Here is a 21,554-nt window from a genome sequence, read left to right as displayed (position 1 = left end):
TGTAGAAAAGATCTTTGCGTGATCATAGCCCTGCAACTTTCTTTGTCCACTTGTCAATAAAAATTATCAATCGAACTTGTATAAATAAATTGGACCCACATAAACATCAGCTAAGCCCACCGAACCTTCGTTCCCTCATAAAAGATACTAATGAAAGTCATGAATGGGAACCTATCATGGCCTATCTCAACAAAATAATCCCTTATCTTTAAAAAAAAAAAAAATTAGGTTTTGGACCCACAATATAGGAGCCGATCATTGGTCCAAAGAATCCAAGTCTTCCAAGAAACACTAGAAATTAAAAAAATTTAAATCATTGATTAGATTGATTAACCTAAAGTGATACTAACAGCTACATATGTTCAGACATATAAATTTAAGGTAGTGAACAGCTAATTATATGATCAAGGGCTCGGCTCCATTGATATCAAGTTCATCTGCTAAATGATTTTAAGGTCGATTCTTATCCATGATTGTTTGATATTAATTTCGAATGCATAAACTCATCCAATAAAGGGTTATCTTGCTTTTGGTTTTTATTTTTAGAAAAAAAAAAAAAGAAAGCAAACTTCCATCAGGATTATTGGCCAAAGAAGGAAAACTGCCACGTTTGGTGATGTGGACGTACATGGTCCAAGACGCTCTTTCCTACATTCTACCTTCGGACAGGAGGGTTGCCCAAACTATTGTCTCGCCAATTTCCCTGGAAGATAAGAAAAGACAAGGGAAAAGAGAAAACTGAGAAAAATCCTCATGGCCATTTCTTTCTTCTTCTTCCTCTCTTTCCTTGTCATCCCTTTCTCCTCCTCCTCATCAGACCGTCTAGAAAACTTCATCATCCACGTGTCCAAATCACACAAGCCGTCCCTTTTCTCCTCTCACCATCACTGGTACTCCTCCATCCTCCATTCTCTCCCTCCTTCACCTCACCCCACCAAGCTCCTTTACGCCTATGAAATTGCCATCAATGGATTCTCCGCTCGTCTTACGGCTACGCAGGCAGAGAAGCTCAGGGAACTTCCTGGAATCCTTTCTGTGATTCCTGACCAGGTTCGTCAGATCCAGACTACTCGGACACCTCACTTTTTAGGCCTTTCGGATGGTGTAGGTCTTTGGCAGAACTCCTATTATGGCGATGGTGTTATAATAGGAGTTTTAGATACGGGAATATGGCCAGAACGCCCCAGTTTTACAGACTCCGGGCTGTCCCCTGTTCCGGATAGCTGGAAAGGTATCTGTGAGACAGGACCAGACTTTCCTGCTTCTGCTTGCAACCGAAAAATAATCGGTGCAAGAGCTTTTTACAAAGGCTACGAGTCTTATCTTGAAAGACCCATGGATGAAACAAAAGAGTCTAAGTGTCCACGAGATACTGAAGGTCATGGCACGCATACTGCTTCAACTGCTGCTGGATCTGTGGTTTCTAACGCCAGCTTTTTCGATTTTGCATATGGGGAGGCTCGCGGTATGGCTACAAAAGCAAGGATTGCTGCTTACAAGATTTGTTGGAGTTTAGGTTGTTTTGATTCTGATATACTTGCAGCTATGGACCAAGCAATTGCAGATGGAGTTAACGTGATTTCTTTATCTGTGGGAGCCACTGGATATGCTCCTCAGTATGATCATGATTCCATAGCAATTGGGGCTTTTGGTGCTGTTAGTCACGGTGTTGTCGTGTCATGTTCTGCTGGGAATTCTGGTCCTGGTCCATACACTGCTGTTAACATTGCGCCTTGGATTTTAACAGTTGGTGCTTCTACAATTGACAGGGAGTTTCCAGCTGATACGATTCTTGGTGATGGCAGGATATTCAGCGGTGTTTCATTGTACTCTGGTGACCCCTTAGTTGATATCAAGCTTCCTTTGGTTTATGCTGGTGATGTTGGAAATAGGTATTGCTATATGGGGAGTCTGAGTCCATCAAAGGTTCAAGGCAAAATCGTTGTTTGTGATAGGGGAGGGAATGCTAGAGTTGAAAAAGGAAGTGCGGTGAAGCTTGCTGGTGGGTTAGGAATGATACTGGCAAACACTGAAGAGAGTGGTGAAGAACTCATTGCCGATGCTCATCTTATTCCAGCTACCATGGTGGGTGAGATAGCAGGTAATAAGATCCGGAAGTACATCAAAATAAGTCCGTTTCCTACAGCTACAATTGCGGTTCGTGGAACAGTTATCGGGCCTTCACCATCAGCTCCAAAGGTTGCTGCTTTTTCAAGCCGTGGTCCAAACCATTTGACCCCGGAAATTCTCAAACCTGATGTCATTGCTCCTGGTGTTAATATCTTGGCTGGATGGACTGGTTTCGCTGCACCAACTGATTTGGACATTGATCCAAGAAGAGTTAATTTCAACATAATTTCAGGTACTTCAATGTCCTGTCCTCATGTTAGTGGATTGGCTGCTCTGCTTAAAAAGGCATACCCTAATTGGTCACCTGCTGCCATAAAATCTGCCTTGATGACAACTGCATACAATCTAGATAACTCGGGAAATCCCATTAATGATCTTGCTACTGGGGAAGAATCATCACCATTTGTTTATGGAGCCGGCCATGTGGATCCCAACAGAGCTCTTAAACCTGGATTGGTATATGATATCAATGATAGTGACTATGTTGCATTCCTTTGCTCAATTGGCTATGACTCGAAGAGGATTGCAGTTTTTGTCAGAGAGGCTACTAGCTCAGATGTATGTGAAGGGAAATTGGGTACACCTGGTGATCTTAATTATCCATCATTCTCAGTTGTTTTTGACTCTGATGCTCATGTAGTTAAGTACAAGAGGACGGTGAAGAATATTGGGACTTCAGTTGCTGCAGTTTATGAAGCTAAAGTGAATGCTCCATCTGGTGTTGAAATCAGCGTTTCCCCAAGTAAGCTTGAATTCAGCGAAGAAAACCAATCGCTGAGCTATGAGATTACATTTGCAAGTGATGGTTTGGCCTTGTCTGCTGTTGCTTCGCAAGTATTTGGGTCTATCGAGTGGAGTGATGGAGTCCATCTTGTGAGGAGCCCCATTGCTGTTAGGTGGCTTCAGGGGCTCAAGGATTCCATTTGATTAAGTAGATTGAAATGCTGTGAATAACTGGGGGACGACCCTCGTCTAGCATAGCTAAACATTGGGGTGTATTTTTATCAATCTGCACTTATCATCTTCTTGTAAAAATTAAAGCATCTTGTGTCAACTTTTCATTGTACTTCGATTTCCTGTAGCATCAATGAAGAATTTCAGTTGACTAATGAATGGTAATGAATGGTGAGCGTTCCACTAAATAATGTAACAATTATTGAAGAATTGGAACACTTCATATCAACAATGAATCTGAATGGAGTCGGTTATGCTGGAAAATTTTGTGTTTTTTTGCGGAATGTCATTGCTCTCATTAACTGTAAGTCTGTAATTAATAATTATACAAGTGAAAGGCCTTATTTTAAATGAAACGAATGAACCTAGAAAATTATAATGTGGGAATGTTTTCTGTTTACATGGTCCATGCTCATTGCTGATTGGAAAGACGCTTGAAATTATCACAGCATTACATCATGCTTGTTGGTTTGTAGAAAAATATCCAACAACCAATCTGAAATGAAACTAGCCAACAAAGTAAAGTTATTATGCAAAAAGGATGCCTTACCTTCTTTTTCTTTTCTTTTCATATTAGATGTGTGACTCATTGCTAATTAGTCCACGACTGGAAGTGGGTATGGCACAACTCATCCACAATGACCCAAAACCTTTTTCGTTTTTCCATGAGAAGTCAGAAATCAGAACTACATCAATCAGTACTTAAGAATAAGATAAAGTAGTAGTTAGAAACTTTCCCAACGAAGACGCTTTGGCCGAGTGGTTAAGGCGTGTGCCTGCTAAGTACATGGGGTTTCCCCGCGAGAGTTCGAATCTCTCAGGCGTCGTTAGTTTTTTTCTCCGTTCCCGGAAAGTAGATACGGATTCCACATCAGTTCATTTACGGCCTTAAGTACGTTTTAACTTGTAACCACCCACCCCGGCCACCTGTTTTTCCTCATTATATCACCATCAGAGATGTCCTCCACTCCAGGAAATACAATACATTATTAAAAATTAAAATTATAAACGAAAATCCGATTGAAATAATGGTTTATGCGACTTTGAAAGATGAAAGTACGACACATTCGCATGAAAACCCGTAAGGAATCTTGATCAATTACAATAACTTCAGAAAACTGCACCTTTGGCTTCAACTTGATCATCCGATTTAAAAAATTCTGATAGCGACTAACAAACTTCGTTCTGTCCTCTTTAACTTTGAGGTAACAAAGAAAAACAAAAAAAGCTCCTGTACTTGATGGTTGATCATCGATGCCACGGATTCTAATGACCGTACTTCTGAAATTCCCACTCACTGTTATCTGCATGAGAGGTGGGAAAAAGAGAGATAAAATGTGTCAATAAAGAACAAGAAACTTCAGCAATCCAACTTAATAGATCAAGTAAAGGATGAAAAAAAAAATTAAAGGACTGATCTAGTGCACACCCAGTGGGCAAACGTGGCGGGTTTTGAGCCACCTGCTTATACAATGAAAATGGAAGGCGTGGTTACATACACCTGGTGAACACAATGAAATATTTTCCATGGTAAGATAATTGAGAAAATAGAGAACAATATATGAAGCATATCCTACCTATAGGGTGAGACAAATTGGCCTAAGCTGAACTAGGCATACATAAAAGATAGAAACTAATGTTAACATCTGAAGAACTATTTTGCTGTAGCTGGATTCAGTACATATAAAATGGAAAAAAGACAATAATTCAATCTGAACCCTGTAATCTGAAGTCAAAACTTCAAGCTGCCCAGCATAACCTAATGTAGAGCAACATAAAAGGAAAAAAGAAGGCACAGTCGGTCACTGCACAAAGGCAGACTGAAGTAAAGAGAAGTAGATAAAAAGATTATAAGAAGCTCGGATCCCTTGTCTCAACATCATTCAGTTACATAAAGCAATGGGCTGATGAAGTTTATCTCAATATAACCATCAACTTCACATAATATCTGTAGTGAAGTCACATAGTGCCTTGTGCACCAAACCAGCATGTCAACTTGCAAGCCAACCATGTCAAAGAATGGGACCTGACTTCTTCATCTCTATTAGCCAATATAACCCTTCTCCTTGAACAACAAAATGCTGCTAAGTTCAACATTAAAAGTAGACTCCTTCCAAAGAGTTAATTTCAGAGGACAATGTCGTTGAGGAAAAAACAGAGTATAAATATAGCATCATGTATGAGGTTTGAGGTTTCACCCATGTGACTAGTATGCAATTCTCCTAGGTTGGAAACAAAATCAATGACTAGAATACACGATGGTCATGTTTGGTGCATAGGATGATGGATAGGATAGTATGATAATCATTCTATATTATGTTTAGTTTGTGTCTAATTAAAAGGGATAGAATTACAAGAAGGATTATCATTCTCTTGGTATAAGATGATTCGATCCTCCCAACGTGGAGAAGATTATTTTTAATCCATGAGATTAAACTTACATATCCTATCATACTCTAAAAAATTACATTAATAATTTAAATTGTATAAACTTTGAAGAAGAATAATTTTGACTAATAAATAAATTATCCTCTCTTAATCTTTACACACATCAAATATAAGATAAGATGACATTATTTAATCTAATCATATTCATAATATCATCTTATCCTATCCTATCTTAATCTTGTGCATCAAACATGACCAATGTATAATTAAAAATACGACAACCTGAAAAGCAACACATCTTTGCTTTCAACTTTCTACGTTTGCAACTTACAATTTGGTTTCTGAATCAAAATAAACAAATAATGAACAGCAAGCAGGAAAATTAACAATTATACCATATGAAGCCTAAAGCAATAAGGTAACAGCGAAAGCATACTAAATTACAAATCAAACAAAGTTTGGACTACATATATTGACACATTAATCCAAAATTAACAAAACAATACTGAATAAATATAAGGGTTTCTGAAAGAGAAATTTGTTACCCCAGGCAACCGTGCACTCCTCACTTGTGGCACTAGCCTGATTGGCCTGACACTCGATGCCTAATTAACCAAAAATAAATGTAGTTCAGAATCAACCTATTTTTCGTTTTAAGAAAAAAATCCAAAAAATTAAAGATAAGAAAAGAAGAAATCACTTACAAAGATCCATGATATGGTTCCTACAAATTGCACAGTTGTCAACAACAATGTCTACACCAAAACCAAACAATATAATGTCAAAATTTAACCCAAAAAAGAAAAGAAAAACAGAAAAAGAACATTATCCATGAATGTAAATTTTACGAACCCCATGCCCAGAGAGCGACTGCACTCCACTTCTTTAGTTCGAAACGTCTTTGTTTCTTGGTGGTTGCCAGACCCGATGATAAAGAGGATCCAGCCACGTTCGAGCCACCTTCGGTTCCCCCAGCTGGGGCCATAGTCACATCAGTCGACATTGAGAGAGTTTACCTTTTGGTTCAAAGGAGTAAGAGAGAAGTCCACTACGGGAATCAGAAACTTGAAGGGAAAAGGTCGGCGAAATTACAAGTCCAAAAGTAAACACCAGACCATCCCAGACCTACCATGGGTTGGGCTCTCATCAAGTTATAATTTTACTTTTACAAAACAGGTTTTTCTTAATAAAATTTTTTTTTTAGTTTTTAATTTAGTTTTAAACATTTTTATTTTATTACATATATGATTTAAAAAAATATTACACGCATAAATTTTTTCGAATTTGTAACCTTTAAATATTAATTTTAATAACATATTAATTGATTTAAGGAATAGTTGATACAACTTAAATTGTTAATATAAAATAAATTGTATAATTCTGTTAAGAGTTAATTTTTATGAAGTTTAGACCCATATAATTGATTTACGAGAGAATTCACTAACATGATGAGTAAACTCCTTTTACCATTTTTTTTCTTCTAATAGGTTTAAATAGATAAACTTTTTATACTCATAAAAAAGAATAATGATAAAATTCAAATATAATAATTAAAAAATTTACTATTGTACCATAATATAGTAATAAATTTATTCTTAATACCAAATTTTAAAGACTTGATATTAATATGAAGCGGTCAGCCAAAACTAGACTGTCACCGGCCTAGGAAGGCTAGAAAAGATATAGTATTTTTGTAACGTCTTCAATCTCATATAAGAAAGATGTGTAGATAAAAAATTATATATATGTAAATATTTAATCTCAAACTTATGAGATATTTTTTATAGGATAAAATCGTGAGATTTTCGGATCAAAATGGATAATACCTCGTAAGTTGGGTGTGAGTCTCTACAAATAATATCAGAGCGATCATCAGTCCGTAGTCGTGAGAGTCACTAAGTGTTACACGATGGTCTGATGTAATCTTGATCCTGTGGATGGACTCAGCTTGACAGAGATGTCAAGCATTAAAGGTGAGAGATTGTAACGCACTCAATCTCACATCAAGAAGATGTGTGGATAAAAAATGATATATATGTAAGACTTAATTTTAAATTTGTGAGGTATTTTTTGTGAGATAAAATCGTGAGACAGTCTGATTAAAACGGACAATATCTTATAAGTTAAGTGCGATTCTCTACAATTTCCATGGAGTTGAGTAAAAATATAGACCATTCCCAACTATATCGACATGAATGAACATTAAAGAAATTTTGCTATATTTGTTGCTATTAGGATCAAGAAAGTTGCTGAGAGAGAGAGAGAGAGAGAGAGAGAGAGAAGGACCATATCCATGCAAAACAAACAAGGTTATGGGCTTTGAATTTGATCCATTCAATACCTAAATTTTATAAATGTATTTTAATGAGTTGCCCATGCTTCAACTTCATCAACATTATCTGTCATGTGTGGTCAAGGGCCAGCCAGTGCGATTTACAACACAAACGCATCCGGTCATGTAAAATTACTAATGTAATTTGGAATTGTTGAAGGATATTAGTTTAAGAAAAATTTTAAAGATTTTTTCGATCATTTTATGAAAGAAATAATTTTATAATTTTGTATTTTTATCAATAGTAATATAATTTATTGATAAAACGATGAATTTTTAATTTTAATAATTTTAAGCATAAAAAAGCATTAAAAAAAGGGCTTCTCCCATAAGTGTAGCTTTAATCTTAAACTCTATGAGTAAAATCAACTAAAATTAAACAAAAGCAAGAATTGGATTCTATATATTGTAACGTAAAAAAAAAAATCACTATGCCAAAGACTTTTATTAATTGGAATAGTAACAACTCAAGCGCCCCATGCTCTCCGTGATGCTTTTGTCTGCATATAAGTCAGCCGACTCAACTATCACATATAAAACTCGCTCAATTTTCTCTTAACTTTCTCCCTAACACCCCCCACACGACATGGCTATAGATCAGCAAACCACCCCGAAACCTCCCCTTCGAACCCATTTGGCCACCACATTTCAATGCCAGGCACGACGTAGAATGTTCTTCCTACGAAGACGTAATAAGTTGCCGACGGTTCGCCTTGGTGGGAAGAAACCACGGCGAGGGCTTTTCATAGTGAGGGTATTGAAGAAGATGAGGCTAAGGTGGGTGAAGTTGCAATATACGTGCATGCTGAGGAAGCTTAGGAAATATTATAGGAATTTGATTGAGGATATCATTGAAGCAGGAGCAAGTGTGGAGGCTTTACAGCAAAGAATATTTATAGAGTCCACTTTCGCTGTCCCGGTCATGGGTGTTTCGTTCTCTAGCTTCCCTTCTGCAACTGCATCAGATCGTCCTCGTCCCTTGTTGTTTTGAAACATTTTAGTTTTTTCTTCATTAAGTCCTCAACTGCCTCCTTTTCCTTTTGGTTGTTTTAGTGTTTTTTTTTTCCTCTTTTATTTGGCCTTTTACAGGTTCAAATCATCAATCTATATAAGATATATTGAAATGAAAATGTACAAATGTTTTCTACCATTACAATAATGTCCCTTACTACTACTTCTAATTATACTACTATTGCCCTTTCTATTGCTTTTCCCGATTGTTAATTTCTAGCATTACTCAATATGCAGAGGTAAGAATATGGAGTACATTGTGGCCATCAGTCATCTTACCTCTTATCTTATAGGGTGGTGAACTTTTAGTTTTAGTGATTCCATATTTACTAATCTTAATTATAAAAAATGGTATAAAATTAGGAGACCTGCCTGGCATGGGTGGGATTGGAAATTTGAGTGCAATCTAAGTTAGCAGCTCATTTTATGGTTAAAATTACCACTTTTCCAGTGACCGTTTTGTCAAGAAAGCTCAAAACCAGGGCTCGTTTCAGGGGAACCGACCAATTCAATGTGTTTGCTGCCTTATATTATCAAATTCTATTGATCCCTAAGCGTTCTTTAAACAAGTGACTTGACAACTGATCCTAACTAATTGAAAATTACTTGCGAGCTAGTTGTAATCTAGAAAACTCCAAAAAATTTAAGTACTTGTTCTTTTTCATATGAAAAATCATGCAAAAGAATTCACTATCGGACAAGATAGCCGAACAAAACTTCAAAATTAACAAGTGAACAGACATAAATAAAAATATATATAATTTTATAAAGCTTGAAGAAGAGAATGTTCAGGCAGCTTTCTTCATCAACATCAACGTCATTAGCTAGATTCCAGGTGGATTATCATAAACTACATCAGGAGAAAACATCCTTTTCTATTCAATATTAGAGCTGAATTAATGCTTGAGAAAAGAAAAAGGTTAAAATGACTTTGAATATGTTGATGAAATGAGAAGGAAAATTCTTGTTGATGATCCTGTATTCAACTTGGTGTTGTCATTTTGTTCTGCCTGACAAATTGGGTATAAAAAAAAGCAGAGGACTTTGCATACATCATTAACTACAAAAAATTGCTCAAAAAAATTCAAAATCTTCATCTTATATATCTGTCTTCTTTGATGACCAGTCCTCTCATTGAGTAAGCTTTTGGAGGGCCACTTTCATTTGCATTTTCTGGTAAACTTAATAGTAATAAGCTAATGTGTTTGATAACTATGATTGATACCATCTCAAGAAGTTAATCTTAAATAATAAAGAAATGGAAAGTCGTATGGAACTATGAATAAATATATTATGATTCAAACTCTGTTCTTCCAGCAGGGATCATACACCAATCACTTGAGCCAAATATCGGAGCCCAAGAAACATGTATGCTAAATATTTGATACAAGAATTGGCCGGTAGCAAAAGCTGATCCTCATGTCATGTGATGTTTGATGTTTATGTAAAGGAAGTATGTCAGCACTATGACCCTCATTGCAGATAGGTCCAACTCTATATGCGTCTGAGATGCAAAATCCACATATTTTACAGATGGAAGTTTGGAAGACGTTGAAAACACTCCCCCTTTGAATTCAACAGCAGCATGATCAATATATTCCTTGATTTCATCTCAAGAAAGCACCAAATTTATATCATGTGCTGATAGCTGTAAATCATTTAATATGCAGTACTAAACCAATTATTGAACAATTGATATTCCGAATCACATGGACTGGCCAGTGGCCATCATGTTGATGATTTCCTCAAAGGAAAACAAACTACTATAAACTACCCCTTATCCTGATCAGATCCCACTGAGACTGCTCAATGAATCTGTGTTATTTGATCAAAGATTGAAGGGTTTCCACCGAACAGCTAGAACATTCTGGCCATTGCCTCATCATCGTAGCCGTGTAGGGAAAGGTTGATTAACGTCTTTTCTTTGTTTTATTTTGTTTTTCAAGACGCTGAAATTAAAAACTCACCACTTTATCAAGAGATTGCGCGACTGTTGGCAAATCTTTCATTAAGTTGGACCCAACTTACATGTAGTAACTTAAATTTGAGACGTCAAGGTTCCAAGATTTCCTCTTTACCACTAGCTAAGACAACATGTGCTTTAGTAAACTCCCAAATCCCTTTTAAAGATAATACGAGTCCACAATATCAAATCCCTAACAATCAGTCAAAGGTCATCTCCCGGCTACAAATAATTAAGAAATGCACTTTCAATTTCACCTTTTTGCAACAATACAATATTTTCTCAATACATTGTCAAAAAGACGGTAACATGGTTTCTCTTTCATCCAGTTTCCTGAACTGGATGCAGGAAATCTTGCAGGAGAATTGTTTTCAATTCCAAGCCTTTATTTTCCCAGTTTGGTCCATCTGGTTTCACAGACTCAAACAATTCTAACAAATCTTCATACCGTACTGGCCTTTCCTAAGGATTTAGAGGGCAGATGGATAGAAGCATTTGAGAGAAGGAAAGTACCGATAAATGATCGGTCAAGACAGGCCAGAGTTTCTTGCAATGCATGCATATACACTCAGAACTCAGAAACAGTAGAAGAAGATATCTCTTCTCAATTGCGTGATTCAACGGCGGAGTACTAATTGTAACTACAGCCTCTTTTGGGTATTACATTAGGCAGATAATTAAGAGGTAATCACAATACCAAGGGAAACGTCATTTAGAGTCGTTGACTCTCAAAAAGCTCGTAGAGATTATATAATTGTCAAAATCTTACAATTCTTACTCCCATTCATAAGATTATATATATATATATATATATATATATATATATGGTTTTGTGTGTTCTCATCCAAAAGGAAGAAATTGAAGGTAAAAATTTTTGCCTCTAAAAACAAAAAATTGATGTATTTAGGTGAAAAGTTTGAAATATTAGTCATGAAATACATAGTACTTGTCCACATTATGATACAGTATCTAGCGAAAAGGAGAGAAAACAATGGAGTCTGTTTCTCCGTATACACTCCTCATGGAACTCTACTGCAACTTTCCTTCTCTAAGTATACTTGGTGATGCAGGCAAAAAATTGATAAACAGTACCCAGGATGATATCGAATACATCTCCGGAAAAGAAATCTTTTAAATTTATCTGAGGCCTATTTAAATCATTGTACAATGACCCTCCCGCTTTTCTGGTGCCATAAAATCACATGTGTACAACATCTGTTTAGCAATGTTTACAAGCTATGTTAAAACCAAAGCAACGAGAAATGGCACCGCACCGTTTAGTAGAGAGGAATCAGCCTCTTGGTTGAAGGGGAGTCATGGCCTCGTGGATTATTAAGCAATCATAAAATCTGGTGAAATAAACAAAAGTTACAACGATGCCATTTACCACCTGCTGTGATATCGATGACTATTAAACCGAGATGAATAATCAGGGTAGCTATTATCCCATCTTTCATCACTCTCATTTTCAAATCTGGCTGAGCTATGAATTCTTGGTGAATTATGCCTCGATGAGTGCAGTGAAGAGCTAGGAGAACCATGACTTCCAAAGTCTTCATATGCTAAAGGGCTCCTTCTACCCCTCTCAGAATGGGACCTTCCCAAGGTTGGGCTTCGTGGCCTTGGAATAAAATCTCTGGGACTATTACAACTGTAAGGAGAATCATAATTACCATAACTTGGGGGATAGGATGAGCTAAATCTAGAATCAACCCCTGGAGGGCCTTCATCTGCAAAATCCCCAAAATGCCTTAGCTCATGATGCCCTCTGCTGCCAGGTTCAGAAGAATGGTTTAATCTACGCTGTGATCTACTCCTAGACGATTCAGAACTCGAAGGAGCAAAAGCCCTACTCCTAGACAATTCAGAACTTGAAGGACCAGGAGCCCAAAGTTTTTCATCTGCCTCTACAGGGATTGGTGCATTTATTCCTGGAAATTCAACAGTCATTTTCCACTTGGGTTCAGGATGCACCATGTCGGCAATTTCCCCATCTTCCTGTCCTTCATTGGTTTCTCCATCAACAAATATTGTAATTCCTGATGGCTGATCCTCATCATCAGGAGCTGAACATATTTGACAACAGCCAATTTGAAAATAGCATGAGAATAATAAATGACAACTTGACAAGTCATATTTGTTCAATGTTAAAGCTGATAACGCAAACAATTTAAACTAACTGGCATACAATAGTTCTATCTAGACACAGTGCTTCGAGATCAGAAAACAGTGAATTTAAGAGCTAAAAGTGCAAGCCTTTTTTATTTGTGGCCTGGAATTCCATAGGATTTGCTGCCTTGTGTCTTTTCCACATCAATAGAACACTTTGCTTATATATTTTACTTTCTTGATGCATAAGACATGGAGCCCTTAGGATTTATTGTTCCAATTATTTGCTGCAACTAACTGATAATAGTTTATTAGTCAACCACTCGCATGTTACTCATGAACTGGTATGCCACATCATGGATGTGTCCAATAGCTATTTGTCACATAAGATGGTGCAAATAGTTGGGGCAAATGGCATGTCCATCACAGACAGCTGATTGCGATTTCTTCCAATTGTGAATATTTACCAATAATGCTTCACCGCAATAACTATAAATAAGATTGAAAGCCTATAGATGTGATGTGTTTAGTTACCTAGATATCCTGGAGGGTACCCAATTTCTCGCATTCTGTTAAGCCAAGGTGGTGGATCAAACTCCTGTGAAAGCAAATAAATAAGGAATTTTAAGTCTTAAGGTTGAAGGAAAGCCAGTCCAATTCCATCATTATCCAAGGGATGAATATATTAACACAAAACAGAAACAACTTAAAAACAGATATTGAAACTGAATTAAACATAAACACATGCACAGAAAAATTAATTTCCTCCATGTTTAGCCAGACAGCATCCGCTTTCCGTCAAAATTAAAAGATCTGAAACACAAGAAGGTGACTTCATGTGTGAAAAATGCATTGTAGGCGGGGGGGGGGGGGGGGGATGAGAAGAAGAAACAGAACAATGTATTTGACAACTTAATTAACTATCATAGAAATACTGGCAACCTTTAAGGGCATTAATACTCAAGCAGACAAATTTTCAGAAAAGGGGAAAATTAAAAAAAAAAAAGAAATTCAAGCTTATGCAACATTTTGAAGATTACTACCCGAACTCTGCATTTAATTAAACCCTCTGATAAAGTCATTATTATTTTATGATTTTTATTCTTCTTAGGATTGGGCTCGTCCGTTCAAAACACAAACTTTCAGTTAGGAGAGGAGAACAGCTTCAAAAGACTGATCAAAATGATCCACTGTTCCGCACCAGTGTTTGGCAGAATCTTCATAAAAAAAATCATTAGTTCACTTTAGTGATGCATCTATCAAAGGTTAAATAACACTTCAACAACTTAAACATATTTCCTACCACTTCGCAAGTTGAATAAGTCAATTGTCCATGCCCATTAAGCACAAAAGATAAAGAAAGAATTTGTCAGTTAGCTATGCAGAATAAATCAACTGTTCATGCCCATTAAGCACAAAAGAAAAAGGTGGAATGTGTCCCTTAGCTATGTACTTGGCATCTAGTAGTGGAGTGGACACGCTTGTCATTAATGCTAACAATATAATGAGAGGGTTTTCAGAAAACAAAACTGAAATATTCCTTGAAAAGCCTTTTTTCTCATCATATATAGAAGGGGTTGGAAGAAGAATTTCAAATAGAAGGATGAAACAGAAAACATAAAATAAATAAATAAAATAAAATAAAAAACTTATGGAACAGGATGTTGGTTCTTTGGAATTTTAAGGCCTCAATTTATCAGATGTATAATGACTGGGAATTTTAGTACTGTACACAAAATCTTGCTAATTTTCATGTAATATTTGGTTGTATCATACGATACCACAAAAAGAAGGGGACGGGGGAGTTGTCATGGAATCGAAGGAGCATATTACCCCGAGGCCTATTAGTTGTCGTGTTTCAGCACTAAGAACACCTGGCTTTAGCTCATCATACTTTCCACCTTGAGAGTTCTGATAATAGCGAATTGCACTGCGAGAAGCAGTATTCTGATTACGTTTGGATTTGTAGCGTTGCTTTCGTGCAGTGTTGATAGCAACATTGTCACGAGGCTTTAGGCATTGCTTCAGGGAATGACTATAAGAACCACAGTTGAAACAACGCGAAGCATCATCTTTTATCTCCAGGCCTCTACAATATGCAACAAAAATAGTTAAGAAAACATCGAACATTTAAGGTGACTGTGCAAACATAGAAGTAGGAGAGCCACGCGGGATACAAGCTGCATCATGGTTATAGTTACGCCAACTAAAATAACATTTTTTTTTTGGCTCGACAATTTAACAAACTTGGTTGGCAAGAAAAAAATTTCCTTGCTATGATTTCTGTTTCATATTTGATATTTCAGACTGGTGACTTGTCTATTAACTGATTAACAATAGTCAAGCTACCATTGCTAGTTGTCACCAAAACTTCCTAAAAACGTTAAAGTTGACTCCAATTTTTAAAACCCAAGTCCAATATATCAATCAGACCAAATAAAATGTTACATATTTGACAAATGCAGAGCACTAAGATAATAATAAACCTAAGCTGTATACTGCTAAACAAGCCAGTGTTGCACATGCAATTAAGCAACAATTAGAATTAACAAGAGCATAGATAAGTCAACAATGAAATAAATGTTTTGTATGCCTTTTTTTGGAGTGAGAATTTGTATGCATTCATTGTAAGCACAATTAATTTGGAAGCTATTATGAGCTACAAAAGAGCAGTCATGAAAGTGCAAGCACATAAAATAGAGCCCTCAAAGCTTATAAAAAATTTGCATGGGCAAACAATATTACAAAAAGTGCAGATGAGAATTTACCCTTCCAAATTACTTGAACCATCTGCTGAAGTCAAACCCATTGCATATCCACGATCATAAAGAGGCACAATGTTACTATCCAATGGGATGAACTCCGTATCATGCGGATTCCTTGTTTGGTTGTCAATCCAGAATGACTACAAATCCCCTCAAAAAATCAAACTAAAATATAGAGAAAATGCAATAAACTTTAACGCAATGCATCGGGCCATTTTAGGACAGAAAATGCAGACCTCGAGAAACTTTAATGTCCATAAAATTTACAAATAATAAGGGAGGAATGGTAAGGGCTTCAATGTCAAATCCATTTAGAGATTAAAAATTGAACAACCACCTCTTTCAAGAGAGAAAAAAAAATTCACTCGTGATTTAGAATTTCAATAATGAAATTATTACATGATATCAGATAGCTAATGACATTAAAGAAGAAAATACTAGAAGGTCCAAAACTCTACTTCTAATAAAAACTATTCCAATTACAAAAATCCAAATACATACATTGGTACAAAACACTGAATGTCTAGAGGACTAGAGACGAGCTTACCACAGCAGAGGGCTTCTCTGCACCAACACAGAGAGCAGGAAAGTACGTCTCTTCTCCTGATTCTGTAAGTTCATTTTGATCCTGACCAGATTGAATTATATTCAGTTGCACATAATGTCAAGGATAAAATAACCGCATTATACAACAATATAAAGCCAAGATGAGCACACATCCGTGCTTATAAGTCCACATGTGCATACACCAAACCATATGCATATGCATGCATCTATGCATATTCACTTGCATCCATACATATTGACACACCCATCCATCCATCATAACACACAAAGACACTATCAAACCAATATGCATGCATCCAGCCGTCTATCAATACAGAAACAGACAGCACACATAGGCATTTACATATTTTTTTGAGTGAAATAATGTAATTCCTTTTTCCTTTTGGTTAATATTGACCCTAAACTCATTATAAAATTCGAGAAAGAAAAAATCCACAAGGCAAAAGTAAATAAAAGTGATAACCAACAGATATTTCATTAGGAGACACTGGCTCAGATATTACATCTATTTGAATGTTATGATTTATGATGAAATTTAAAAGTTCTATCTACCAAGTGAACACACTTAGGGGGGTGAGATACTCCCAATGAACTCCACAAGTTCACAACAATACCTAATTGAGTTTAAAAAGTAGGTGTAGTAAACCATAAATTGTCAATAGATTCTCAAAAATTGAAGGATAAGATACCTCAAGGAAAAAATGACAATATACAATATAGTGATAGGGCATCAGAAACCAAGGCAAGAGAAAGAAAGGTAAATCCATGCGCTACCCTCAGTTCTAAATTAGACAGAGGCTTCACTTAGTGATGAATGGAGGTAGAAAAATTGAAAACCAAACATTTAACCAGACTTACTTGGGATGAAGAACCATGTTCAGCTTGCCACTCTGACCACTTCTGCAAAAGTTCCTCAAGCTTCTGTTTACTAGCTCTGGAGAAAGGTAAAAGGAGATAACAATAAGAAACATAGCTGAAAAGAATGCAAAATAGTTTCCAAACACACTGTATCTTAAGAAGTCCTATTCCAGTCTGTTAAATAGAACTTCAAGAAAAAGAATTAAAACATGAAGCTTCTTAATTTTTTTGATTTTCAGAAGTAATAACTCTTACTCCAACCCTAACCTTGTTAAGAAATTATACACAATATGAACAGAAGGTTGCTGGTCATCAAATGTCATCCGTGGTCTCTTAACACCAGATAGAGCTGGCAGATTGAATTATGGAAAACAAAAAATCATCATACTATAGGCTGCAGAGAAAGTTCCATTTCTGTTGATATGGAATTGCGCTTCTGGAACATATGACTACTGAAGCAAAGCTCTTGAACAAGAGCTGGCAAATACAAAAGAAAACAAGCATGGATAACAACTGAGAAGCAGGATACAAATACCATCTATCATGTGGTTCTGGATGGGACTTCCATTTTGAACATCAAGACACCGCTTTTTGGTGGGCACTGAATTGCCATCCATTTTCTCTTCAACTGTAAAAGATTCAGAATGAGCTCCAGAGCTGATGTCATCCAATTTCTCTTCAACTCTCGCAGTTTCAGTTATTTCATCACTTATTTGCATGTCGGATGAATCATCAGCAAAAGTGTTGTCTACCTCCGCTTCCACAGTTAAATGGCTCTGGGAATTTCTAATATCACCTTCATTCAGCTTCAGGATCTCAGCTTTCATTTCACCATCTTTAGCCTCAGCATTAGTAGGTAGAGATTCCACTTGATGAGGTCCATCATCCAAATCCCGAAGTTCACCACTTTCACTTCCAGATATTGAATTGCTAGATGCAGGAAGGTTAATTAAATCCTGACCTTCCATACTTTTATTACTGCATAAGGTAAAAGCCCTCATTAGCAGACTAAAATATAATCACCACATAACCAACTACCATCATGAACCAAGAGATAAAACTTAGAGAGATAAAAATAGTTAAATTCAGCTCTGATTTGATTGTTACTTTTTCTACCTGGTTTTTGTTTCTTAAAAAGTTAATATAAACCAAAAGCATAATCGATAAAAAAGGAACAAATAAGTAAACCACACACCAATTCTAACACAAAAACAACAATCAATGGTATCAAAAATACAGACCTGTGTTAGGCAAATTTACTTAATACAAAACTAAGAAAAGCAATATGCGTCTAAAACTTGATTCCAGGCTCAGGCAAAGGCATTCAACTAATCCAAATCAGGAAGCACAATTCAAAATTGAATGAATGCCAGTTCAAAGATTAAAGGCATTAAATCATAACTAATGTCAACTACTCTAAACCGTTTTAAGTTCCCTTAACATCCAATTTGACTTTGTTTTGATTCTTTTAGTTCAAGAATTTGACTATTCTAACATGTATCAAATAAGCAGAGCTCCACAAGTGAAAGTAACAAGGGTAACCAATCCTAACAATTACCAATTAATTGACGATTCTAACAGAAGTTGATCTCAACAAACGAAGAGACCAATAAGCAGATCACTTCAACACAGAAAACCAAATAAAGCTGAAATTTTTTTCAATACCCAGATCACTTCTCATCCTTGCAAAAAAAAAAAAATGCCTTTCTTTAATAAATTTCTAAGTCTAACTAAACTAAAAAAAGCCATAAAACTTCTTTCATTAATTTTTTACATGCTCACCATAAAGCAACAATTTTTTTCTTTTCAGATCTCAATGGCTTGTAAATAATCAAAGGAACTGTCTTACTTTGTTCATTCATAAACGAGAAAAGGAAAGAGAAAAGTAACCCACAAATTTGTTCTCCTCAAAACAAACAAAGCATAATTTGGGTTTTTTCTAGAAAAAAAAAAAAAAGATTAGATATTTCGAAAGCAACTTAACCAGAAAAATTTTAAAACCTAGAAATTCATAATTCTCCAAACAAATCACAAAAATATTTAATAAAAGAAATTACCAAAACTTGCGTTTAGGATATGCAGCTGCTTTGAAATTGTAAGGGATTGACGGTAGAGAGGGAGCTTTGTTAGAGAATTAGGTCTTTGTGGGTAGGAAAATTTTTAAAAATAAAAATAAAATAAACGAGAGGGGGAGAAAATTGAAAAACTATAAAATCAGGGGTATTTTTGCAAACATCTTATTTCTTATTTACCCCCATAAAATTAAGAAATGACTTCAAAAAATTAATTGTAAAAAATTATTAAATTTTTAAAAATTAAAATACCCTTTACATATTTGGCTAAAATATTAACAAAAAAATCCTCAACTATGATTGAAGAAATCATTCAAATCTTTTTATAATTTTCAAATATCTATTTACAATTAATTAAGCCTTCATTTTGGATGAAAATTGTCACAGAGATAACAGCGTTTGTTTTTACCATGTGGCGTGCCATAAAAACAATAGATTGGAGACGTCGATGGCCAAGTAATATTTAAAGGAAATCTTGATTGTTGGTATAGTGAATTGACCTCCATGAAAAGCGAAAAGCAGATAGGGTGATGCAAGAGAAATTTGAGACTACTAACAAGCGAATGAGGTATTGAATATCTATTTGACATGGATCACTCAGTGAAGATTTTGATGTATCAGTACTGTTGTTTTACTTGAAAAAGATAAGAATAAGAAATTGAAAAGACATTTTTGAAGAATCTAAATTTGGAGGTAAAGGAAAACTTGACCATAACTCCATAAGAATCAACCCCTGGTGAAGATTCTGCAGTACTGAATGCCCCAATACTCTTATATAATACGATATTTCCTGAAAAAACATATAGTGCTTGCAGCAAGCCCAACAATTTCATCTCCTCCCTGCTAACCAGGTTCAGGACCAAAGAAAACTTGGATCGTAATTCGCAGGTTCCAACTTTCATGAAATTGACTCGCCCTATTTTCTGCAATCAAATATATCTTGCCAATATCTTGGCAAAGTCAACAATCGTATAATTGTTTGCTTTCAGTCTAAATTATCCTTTAAACTAAGCCAACCACCAAGAAAAGTTTATTCCCCACTCTTTGACGGATTCTTTTTCGAGTTTTTGGTCTATTTAAACCAATTCATTGGAAAAGGAAGTAAACCCAAGCAATCTCTAGCTAAAAGTATAACCGACCAACCCTCCTCTCTCTCTCCCTTTCCTAAACTTCAAAACTACAAAGGCAAGCTTGGTACGTTAACTTGGAAAGGACAGGAAGGAAAGGAAAGTTAACTTGAAACGTTTGTTTCGAAATTATGCAAATCAGGGCAGCGGCCTGAGCAAAGATTGGCTCAAGGATGCTTTTGAACATCTCGGTGCAGTAATGCCACACAAGCACGCTGAAGAGGCTACGAGTGTAACTGATAAAAACAATGACAATTTCGTCTGCAGCACCGAGGAGTTCAATTCTCTTGTAGAATATGCTTATAATAAGGGTTTCGGGGATTCCATTTGAGTGCAGATCATGGATCAGCCCAAACTCTTTATCGGCTGTTGGTGATAATTTCTCTATCATATATGTTTGATATCCTGTCGTATGATGAAACATAAATTACTTCCTTTTTCTTTAATAGGATATAGTCCGGTGAGAATTTAATCTAATCCCGTTTTGATTCCAAAAATACCATTGCACCTTGAGGATTCAATAGTCTTTGGGAGTCAAATAATGATGGATCTATAAATTTCTTTTTTCATCTACTTATAATATATATATATATAATTACTTACGAATTTATTGAATTTATCGATGAAAATAATATTCAAAGATAAATTTTAAAGACGTACAAAAACTTTTTTTCTTTCAAATCTTTTTTATTTTCTTAACTTTTGGAGGTGTCCATAAACACCTTTCATGTCCGTATTTATCTACTCTTAAAGGCAAATATTCTCTCCACCCCTTTTCTTTATCATTTTTTTGAAATGTCTCTAAATTATATATTTTTTAATATCTAAAACATTTATTTTTTTATATTTTAAACTAGTTTTTTTATCCGTGTAAATGCACAATATTTTTATATTTATAATAATATTTAATTTAATTTATTAAAATTTTATATAGAATTTTTGTAGATTTAAAAGTTTATTTTTATTACTAAATATTTATATCTTCTCTCTTTATTATTTTTAATTAAATTTATATTTTAATATTAAAATATTTGATTTAATTCTTAATTTCATAAATTAAAAGTACAAAATAAAAAATAATTTATCAACAAAATTTTCAAATAACTTTTTGACCTCCATCTTAATTTAGAAAAGTATATTAATAAACATTTAAAAATTTAAAATTTTTAATTAAATTCATTTTATAAATTTGATTATTTAATTGGCAAATAAGAGAAATCTACTATATAAAAAAAGTTTACATAAAATTCAAATGTAGTAAGTATTTATAGATCCCAT

At 35.3% G+C, this 21,554-nt stretch overlaps 4 protein-coding genes and 1 non-coding gene across 7 annotated transcripts; 3 read left to right on the top strand and 2 right to left on the bottom strand.

Moving 5' to 3' along the window:
- Positions 1 to 408: 408 nt before the first annotated feature.
- Positions 409 to 3,239, top strand: LOC111274702 (Subtilase family protein). The gene has a single exon (XM_022859557.2). The coding sequence runs from the start codon at positions 754 to 756 to the stop codon at positions 3,055 to 3,057; it is 2,304 nt and encodes a 767-aa protein (XP_022715292.2). The 5' UTR covers positions 409 to 753; the 3' UTR covers positions 3,058 to 3,239.
- A 590-nt stretch (positions 3,240 to 3,829) lies between these two features.
- Positions 3,830 to 3,911, top strand: TRNAS-GCU (transfer RNA serine (anticodon GCU)). Its single transcript has one exon. It is a non-coding gene; the product is annotated as a tRNA-Ser (tRNA).
- Positions 3,912 to 4,042: 131 nt separating this feature from the next.
- LOC111274703 (RING-box protein 1a-like) lies at positions 4,043 to 6,569 on the bottom strand. Its single transcript, XM_022859558.2, has 5 exons — positions 6,325 to 6,569; positions 6,177 to 6,227; positions 6,018 to 6,077; positions 4,514 to 4,585; positions 4,043 to 4,388 (listed from the first exon to the last, which is right to left on the bottom strand). Exons 1-5 carry the CDS (start codon positions 6,473 to 6,475, stop codon positions 4,351 to 4,353), a joined length of 372 nt encoding a protein of 123 aa, XP_022715293.1. The 5' UTR covers positions 6,476 to 6,569; the 3' UTR covers positions 4,043 to 4,350.
- Positions 6,570 to 8,357: 1,788 nt separating this feature from the next.
- LOC149511269 (uncharacterized) lies at positions 8,358 to 9,006 on the top strand. Its single transcript, XM_089755774.1, has one exon. The coding sequence runs from the start codon at positions 8,391 to 8,393 to the stop codon at positions 8,793 to 8,795; it is 405 nt and encodes a 134-aa protein (XP_089611900.1). The 5' UTR covers positions 8,358 to 8,390; the 3' UTR covers positions 8,796 to 9,006.
- Positions 9,007 to 11,890: 2,884 nt separating this feature from the next.
- On the bottom strand, positions 11,891 to 19,282 carry LOC111274701 (uncharacterized). Of its 3 annotated transcripts, none has more exons than XM_022859555.2 (9): positions 19,135 to 19,282; positions 17,607 to 18,055; positions 17,345 to 17,426; positions 17,078 to 17,153; positions 16,200 to 16,280; positions 15,656 to 15,792; positions 14,721 to 14,976; positions 13,422 to 13,485; positions 11,891 to 12,844 (listed from the first exon to the last, which is right to left on the bottom strand). In XM_022859555.2, exons 2-9 carry the CDS (start codon positions 18,043 to 18,045, stop codon positions 12,162 to 12,164), a joined length of 1,818 nt encoding a protein of 605 aa, XP_022715290.2. In that variant the 5' UTR covers positions 18,046 to 18,055; positions 19,135 to 19,282; the 3' UTR covers positions 11,891 to 12,161. The 3 variants fall into 3 exon arrangements, with proteins under 3 accessions (XP_022715290.2, XP_089611464.1, XP_022715288.2); XM_089755338.1 differs by having other exon boundaries at positions 17,613 to 18,055; positions 19,135 to 19,278; XM_022859553.2 differs by lacking the exon at positions 19,135 to 19,282 and adding an exon at positions 18,860 to 18,978.
- Positions 19,283 to 21,554: the final 2,272 nt, after the last annotated feature.

Source organism: Durio zibethinus, chromosome 26 (genome assembly GCF_047325235.1).
Source record: "Durio zibethinus cultivar Kanyao isolate XHJ-2024 chromosome 26, ASM4732523v1, whole genome shotgun sequence".
Taxonomy (NCBI): domain Eukaryota; kingdom Viridiplantae; phylum Streptophyta; class Magnoliopsida; order Malvales; family Malvaceae; genus Durio; species Durio zibethinus.
The sequence above is the reverse complement of the archived record's forward strand: the minus strand, read 5'-3'. Positions and strand labels throughout refer to the sequence as shown.